An 8,130-nucleotide genomic window follows, 5' to 3' on the forward strand; every position below is an offset into this window, starting at 1 on the left:
TGGAAACTGGACCCTTTTTGGAACACCATTATTTTTGTCTTACTGAGATTTACTGCCAGGGCCCAGATCTGTCAGGGCCCAGGTCTGTCAGGGCCCAGGTCTGACAGAATCTGTGCAGAAGATCTAGGTGCTGCTGTAGGTCCTCCTTGGTTGGTGACAGAAGCACCAGATCCTCAGCAAACAGAAGACATTTGACTTCAGATTGTAGTAGGGTGAGGCCGGGTGCTGCAGACTGTTTACATTACATTTAAGTCATTTAGCAGTCTCTCTTATCCAGAGCGACTTACAAATTGGTGCATTCACCTTATGATATCAAGTGGAACAACCACTTTACAATAGTGCATCTAAATCTTTTAAGGGGGGGGGATACTTTATCCTATCCTAGGTATTCTGTTCTAGTGCCCTCGCCAATTTGTTGATATATATATGTATGTATGTATTGAAGAGGGTGGGGCTTAAGCTGCATCCCTGTCTCACCCCCCAGCCCTGTGGAATGAAATGGGTGTTTTTTGCCCATTTTAACTGCAAAATTGTTGTGTACATGGATTTTATAATGTCATATGTTTTTCCCCCAACACCAATTTCCATCAATTTGTATAGCAAACCCTCATGCCAAATTGAGTCGAAAGCTTTTTTTAAATCAACAAAAGCATGAAAAGGCTTTGCCTTTGTTTTGGTTTGTTTGTCAATTAGGGTGTGCAGGGTGAATATTTGACATTTGCTCAGTACATTATTTTCACTGAGGAAATGTACAAGTCTGCTGTTAATGATAATGCAGAGGATTTTCCCAAGGTTGCTGTTGACGCATATCCCACGGTAGTTATTGGGGTCAAATTTGTCTCCACTTTTGTGGTTTGTGGTGATCAATCCTTGGTTCAGAGGGTTAGCAAGGGTTAGGAAGGGTTCACAGAGGGTTAGATAGGGTTAGGTAGGTTAAATAAGGTTGGTTAGGTTAGATAGGGTTAGATAAGGTTAGGGTGGGTTAGGTAGGGTTAGGTAGGTTAGATAGGGTTAGGTAGGTTAGGTAGGTTTAGGTAGGGATAGGTAGGGTTAGGTAGGGTTAGGTAGGTTAGATAGGGTTAGGTAGGGTTAGTTAGGGTTAGGTAGATTAGATAGGGTTAGGTAGTTTAGATAGGGTTAGGTAGGGTAGATAGGGTTAGATAGGGTTAGGTAGGTTAGGTAGGGTTAGGAAGGGTTAGGTAGGTTAGATAGGGTAAGGTAGGTTAGATAGGGTTAGATGGGTTAGAAAGGGTTAGGTAGGTTAGAAAGGGTTAGGTAGGGTTAGATAGGGTTAGGTAGGTTAGATATGGTTAGGTAGGTTAGGTAGGGTTAGGTAGGGTTAGATTTGTTAGATGGGGTTAGATAGGTTAGGTAGGGTTAGGTAGGGTTAGGTAGGTTAGGTAGGGTTAGATAGGGTTAGGTAGGTTAGACAGGGTTAGTTAGGGTTAGGTAGGTTAGATAGGGTTAGGTAGTTTAGATAGGGTTAGGTAGGGTTAGATAGGGTTAGGTAGGGTTAGATAGGGTTAGGTAGGTTAGATAGGGTTAGATAGGGTTAGGTAGGTTAGGTAGGTTAGATAGGTTAGATAGGGTTAGGTAGGTTAGCTAGGGTTAGGTAGGTTAGGTGGGGTTAGATGGGGTTAGATGAGGTTAGGTAGGGTTAGGTAGGTTAGATAGGGTTAGGTAGGTTAGATAGGGTTAGGTAGGTTAGATAGGGTTAGGTAGGTTAGATAGGGTTAGGTAGGTTAGGTTGTCTGTAACTCTGCTGTCTCCTCTCTAGACCATCCTATTCTATCTAACTCTCTCCTCTGTCTCCTCCCTCCTCCAGACAACCTTCTCCTGAACCCGTTGGCATCCTACAGTCACTCTAACCCTCTAACTCTACTGTCTCAACCCCCCCTCTCTCCCCTCCTCTCTTCTCTCCCCTCTTCTCTCCCCTCCCCTCTCTCTCCCCTCTTCTCTCCCCTCCTCTTCTCTCCCCTCCCCTCTTCTCTCCCCTCTTCTCTCCCCTCTCTCCAGTCTGGCCTGTCACTCCTCTAATCCCCTGTCGCTCCTCCAGTCCTCCCCGTTCCTCCCCCAGTCCCCCTGTCCCTCCTCCAGTCCTCCCTGTCTAACCCTCTTCTCTCTCCAGTCCCCCCTGTCCCTCCAGTCCTCCCTGTCTAACCCTCTTCTCTCTCCCCTCTCTCCAGTCCCTCCTCCAGTCCTCCCTGTCTAACCCTCTTCTCTCTCCAGTCCCCCCTGTCCCTCCACCAGTCCTCCCTGTCTAACCCTCTTCTCTCTCCCCTCTCTCCAGGCCACCCTCTCACTGCTCCTGGACCATCTGAGCCTTGTTGCCTCCTACAGTGACAGTAACCGGATGAACTGTCAGAACCTGGCTGTGTGTTTCGGCCCGGTGCTCCTGACCCCAACCCAGGAGTCCTGGAGACCCACTGCACCAGGACAGGGAGGGCAGGTCGGGCACGGGGGGAGCTGTGGAAGGGGCGGACGGAGTTTTGCTCACAGTGAGGAGATTGCCAGTGCTGTGGACTTCAAGAGACACATCGAGGCCTTGCATTACCTCCTGCAGCTTTGGCCCAGTAAGTGTCTGTTGGTGTCACGGCTGTTCGAAGGAGCGGACCAAAATGCAGCGTGTTCGTAGTTCCACATCTTTTATTCAATCATGAAACTGAATGCAATACACATAAATACTTGAAAACCACAAAAAACAACAAACCCGTGACGCAGAGAGGAAAACACACTACTCAAAAGATAATCACCCACAAAACAGGAACAGAAAAACCCTACTTAAATATGATCTCTAATCAGAGGCAATGAGGATCAGCTGCCTCCAATTAGAGATCAACCCCAAACAATCCCAACATAGAAATAGAAAAACTAGAACTTATACATAGAAATAGAAAACATAGAACAACCCAAAACACCTCCTGTCACTCCCTGCCCTACTCTACTATAGAAAATGACATCTTACTAGGGTCAGGACGTGACAGTTGGTACAAATTAGGCCGACATATCCAACGGGCCAAACTGATGGATATGACCTCATTACAACCAGAGAAATAGCTTTGTTACGTCATTTCAACCAGTCTTCCTGCTTGGTAGTGATACTGTACTGTAAAGTGCCTTCGGAACGTATTCAGACCCCTTGACTTTTTCCACATTTTGTTACATTATTCCACATTTTATTACGTTATTCCACATTTTATTACGTTATTCCACATTTTGTTACGTTATTCCACATTTTGTTACGTTATTCCACATTTTGTTACAGCCTTATTCTAAAATGTATTACTTCGTTTTTTCCCTCATCAATCGACAGACAATACCCCATAATGACAAAGCAAAAATAGTAAAAAAAAAAGAATTTAGCAAATTTTTTCAATATAAAAAACTGAAATATCACATTTACATAAGTATTCAGATCCTTTACTCAGTACTTTGTTGAAGCACCTTTGGCAGTGATTACAGCCTTGAGTCTTCTTGGGTATGACGCTACAAACTTGGCATACCTGTATTTGGGGAGTTTCTCCCATTCTTCTCTGCAGATCCTCTCAAGCTCTGTCATGTTGGAGGGGGAGTGTCGCTGAATGTTCGATTGGGTTCAAGTCCGGGCTCTGGCTGGGCCACTCAAGGACATTCAGAGACTTGTCCCAAAGCCACTCCTGCGTTGTCTTAGCTGTGTGCTTAGGGTGGTTGTCCTGTTCGAAGTTGAATCTTCGCCCCAGTCTGAGGTCCTGAGCGCTCTGGAGCAGGTTTTCATCAAGGATCTCTCTGTACTTTGCTGTGTTCATCTTTGCCTCGATCCTGACTAGTCTCCCAGTCCCTGCCTCTGAAAAACATCCCCACAGCATGATGCTGCCACCACCATGCTTCACCGTAGGGATGGTGCCAGGTTTCCTCCAGATGTGATGCTTGGCATTTAGGCCAAAGAGTTCAATCTTGGTTTCATCAGACCAGAGAATCTTGTTTCTCATGGTCTGAGAGTTCTTTAGGTGCCTTTTGGCAAACTCCAAGCGGGCTGTCATGGGCCTTTTACTGAGGAGTGGCTTCTGTCTGGCCACTCTACAATAAAGTCCTGATTGGTGGAGTTCTGCAGAGATGGTTGTCCTTCTGGAAGGTTCTCCCATCTCCACAGAGGAACTCTAGAGCTCTGTCAGGGTGACCATTGGGTTCTTGGTCACCTCCCTGATAAAGGCCCACCTCCCCCGATTGCTCAGTTGGACCAGGCGGCCAGCTCTAGGAAGATTCTTGGTGGTTCTGAACTTCTTCCATTTAAGAATGATGGAGGCCACTGTGTTCTTGGGGACCTTCAATGCTGTTGAAATGATTTGGTACACTTCCCCAGATCTTTGCCTCGACACAATCATATCTCGGAGCTCTACAGACAATTCCTTCGACCTCATGGCTTGGTTTTTACTCTGACATGCACTGTCAACTGTGGGACCTTTATATAAACAGGTGTGTGCCTTTCCAAATCATGTCCAATCAATTGAATTTACCACAGGTGGACTCCAATCAAGTTGTAGAAACATCTCAAGGATGATTCATGGAAACAGGATGCACCTGAGCTCAATTTCAAGTCTCATAGCAAAGGGTCTGAAGTCTGAATGCTTTTGTAAATAAGGTATTTCAGTTTTTTTAAGTATTTTTTTTTTTTTACCCGTTACGCACTACAGCACTCGCGGGTCCCGTTCCGTGAGCTTGTGTGGTCTACCACTTCGTGGCTGAGCCGTTGTTGCTCCTAGACGTGTCCACTTCACAATAACAGCACTTACAGTTGACCATGGCAGCTCTAGCAGGGCAGAAATTTGACGAACTGGCTTGTTGGAAAGGTGGCATCCTGACTCTCGGGGGCTCCCGAGTGGCGCAGCGGTCTAAGGCACTGCATCTCTGTGCTTGAGGCGTCACTGCAGATCCTGGTTCGATTCCAGGCTGTATCACAACCGGCCGTCATTGGGCGGCACGCAATTGGCCCAGCGTCGTCCGGGGTAGGCCGTCATTTTAAATAAGAATTTGTTCTTAATAACTGACTTGCCTAGTTAAATAAAGGTTAAATAAAAAAATTCTCATAAAAATTTAAATGATGGTGTCACGATGAAAGTCACTGAGCTCTTCAGTAAGGCCATTCTACTGCCAATGTTTGTCTATGGAGATTGCATGGCTGCGTGCTCGATTTTATACACCTGTCAGCAAAGGGTGTGGCTGAAAAAGTATGTGGACACCCCTTCAAATGAGTGGATCTGGCTATTTCAGCCACACCCGTTGCTGACAGGTGTATAAAATCGAGCACGCCGCCATGCAATCTCCATAGACAAACATTGGCAGTGACTTTCGACGTTTACTATTTTCCTTCAAATGAGTGGATATATATAATTTCATTTGCAACAGTGGGATGTGTTTAGAACATTTAACACTGGGTTTGAAACCTTTCTTCTCTTTGCTTCCTAACTCCTTAGTTCCCACAGACAGAGTGACAGACAACTCTCCCACCCTCCTCCAGCCCTCCTCCAGTTCAGACGTGCCTTCTTCCCTTCCTAGCCCCATGCCCCATAACCCCCTGCGGCGGCGCTGCCAGCGTGGCCTGTCGCTGCCTCTGGACCTCCCGGGGGACGAAGTGGGCGTGGTGTCGCGACGTGGGCGGGGCCGACTGGAGAGCCCGCCCTGTAACCGGTACGCTGGCGACTGGAGCGTGTGTGGGCGGGACATTCTGTCCGGAGGGGATGCGGACTACGATGAGGTGGCAGGGAGCGACAGTGAGGAAGAGGAGGAAGAGAGGGAGGTGAAGAAGGTGGAGTGGACTCAGTACGTAGACGACTTAGTCTTGGATTTTGACGCCCCATTTACCTGCAGACTTAGTCTCAAAGACTTTGATACGCTGATATCAGACCTGGAGAGAGAGCTGTCCAAACAGATCAACATCTGTCTCTGAGAGGGAGAGGGAGGAGAGGAGGGGGAGAAGAGGAGAGGGGAGAGGAGAGGAGAGGAGAGAGGAGGGGAGGAGAGAGGAGGGGAGGAGAGAGGAGAGGAGGAGAGAGGAGAAGAGGAGAGGAGGAGAGAGGAGAAGAGGAGAGGAAGGGAGGAGGAGAGAGACAGATTGTATTATTGAAGGTCAGGAAATTCTAGTCTTTATTAGGAAATGACCAGACGACTTAGTCTTGGATTTTGACGCCCCATTTACCTGCAGACTTAGTCTCAAAGACTTTGATACGCTGATATCAGACCTGGAGAGAGAGCTGTCCAAACAGATCAACATCTGTCTCTGAGAGGGAGAGGGAGGAGAGGAAGAGGAGAGAGGAGGGGAGGGTAGGAGAGGAGAGGAGAGGAGAGAGGAGGGGAGGAGAGAGGAGAGGAGGAGAGAGGAGAAGAGGAGAGGAAGGGAGGAGGAGAGAGACAGATTGTATTATTGAAGGTCAGGAAATTCTAGTCTTTATTAGGAAATGACCAAAGAAAGACGACAAGCAATGGTATTTGCTTCAGTAATGTTGATGTGTATTTAACTGTTCCAATATGTTTAAAATGCTTCATTCCTGGTGTTTTCTTATTCCAAATGCTGGTTCTTCTAAAAACAAGTGATAATATTCTAGTCTTTGATAACACAAGGACACCTTATTTGTAGAGACATCGACCAGCAAAGTTCTAAAAAAATCAAAAAATAAAATAATAATAAATCCTTGACAATTCATTGTTTGTAAAATCCTAGTTTCTATGCCATGTAAGGCTGCAATGCTCGCCTGTCAGTTTGACTGTTATAGACGTTTGCTCTGTTATGTTGTCAGTCAAATGTTTGTGCCAAAAAAGTATTTATTTATTTCTCCCATTCGAAAGAAGTCCATTTAAGGTCTATTTTTAGAAGGATTTGTTGATGTAATTCCAATTATTTATTCTTTAAATTCCAGTGAAGGATGAAGGATAGATCTTTATTCATTTTGGACAAATAATGCATTGAAAATGTACAGTACCAGTCAAAAGTTTGGACACAGCTACTCATTCAAGGGTTTTTCTTTATTTTTACTATTTTCTACATTGTAGAATAATAGTGAAGACATCAAAACTATGAAATAACACATATGGAATCATGTACTAACCAAAAAAGTGTTAAAACAAATCCAAATATATTTTATATTTGAGATTCTTCAAAATAGCCACCCTTTGCCTTGATGACAGCTTTGTACACTCTTGGCATTCTCTCAACCAGCTTCTCCTGGAATGCTTTTTCAACAGTCTTGAAGGAGTTCCTACATATGCTGAGCACTTGTTGGCTGCTTTTCCTTCACTCTGCAGTCCAACTCATCCCTAACCATCTCAATTGGGTTGAGGTTGGGTGATTGTGGAGGCCAGGTCATCTGATGCAGCACTCCATCACTCTCCTTCTTGGTCAAATAGCCCTCACACAGCCTGGAGGTGGGTCATTGTCCAGTTGAAAAACAAGTTATAGTTCCACTAAGCGCAAACCAGATAGGATGGTGTTCCGCTGCAGAATGCCTTGAATTCTAAATAAATCACTGACAGTGTTACCAGCAAAGCACCCCCACACCATCACACCACCTCCTCCATGCTTCACGGTGGGAACCACACATGCAGAGATCATCCGTTCACCTATTCTGCGTCTCACAAAGACACAGCGGTTGGAACCAAAAATCTCAAAATTGGACTCATCAGACCAAAGGACAGATTTCTACTGATTTAATGTCCATTGCTCGTGTTTCTTGGCCCAAGCAAGTCTCTTCTTCTTATTGGTGTCCTTTAGTAGTGGTTTCTTTGCAGCAATTCGGCCATGAAGGCCTGATTCACGCAGTCTCCTCTGAACAGTTGATGTTGAGATGTGTCTGTTACTTGAACTCTGTGAAGCATTTATTTGGGCTGCAATTTCTGAGGCCGGTAACTCTAATGAACTTATCCTCTGCAGCAGAGGTAACTCTGGGTCTTCCTTTCCTGTGGTGGTCCTCATGAGAGCCAGTTTCATCATAGTGCTTGATGGTTTTTGCGACTGCACTTGAAGAAACTTTCAAAAGTTCTTGAAATATTCCGTATTGACTGACCTTCCTGTCTTAAAGTAATGATGGACTGTCGTTTCTCTTTGCTTATTTGAGCTGTTCTTGCCATAATATGGACTTGGTCTTTTACCAAATAGGGCCA

The 8,130-nt window shown here is 45.6% G+C and overlaps 1 protein-coding gene across 1 annotated transcript in view; it reads left to right on the forward strand.

The window, feature by feature from the left end:
- The window catches only part of LOC106577370 (rho GTPase-activating protein SYDE1), a 140,045-nt gene extending 133,908 nt beyond the window's left edge, over nucleotides 1–6,137 (forward strand). The window contains exons 9-10 of the mRNA XM_045700568.1: nucleotides 2,291–2,573; nucleotides 5,451–6,137. Coding sequence (XP_045556524.1) covers nucleotides 2,291–2,573; nucleotides 5,451–5,923 — 756 coding nt within the window. The 3' untranslated portion in view covers nucleotides 5,924–6,137. The remainder of the gene's footprint in view (nucleotides 1–2,290; nucleotides 2,574–5,450) is intronic.
- Nucleotides 6,138–8,130: the final 1,993 nt, after the last annotated feature.

The sequence above is a fragment of the Salmo salar genome, chromosome ssa18 (assembly GCF_905237065.1).
Source record: "Salmo salar chromosome ssa18, Ssal_v3.1, whole genome shotgun sequence".
NCBI lineage: Eukaryota > Metazoa > Chordata > Actinopteri > Salmoniformes > Salmonidae > Salmo > Salmo salar.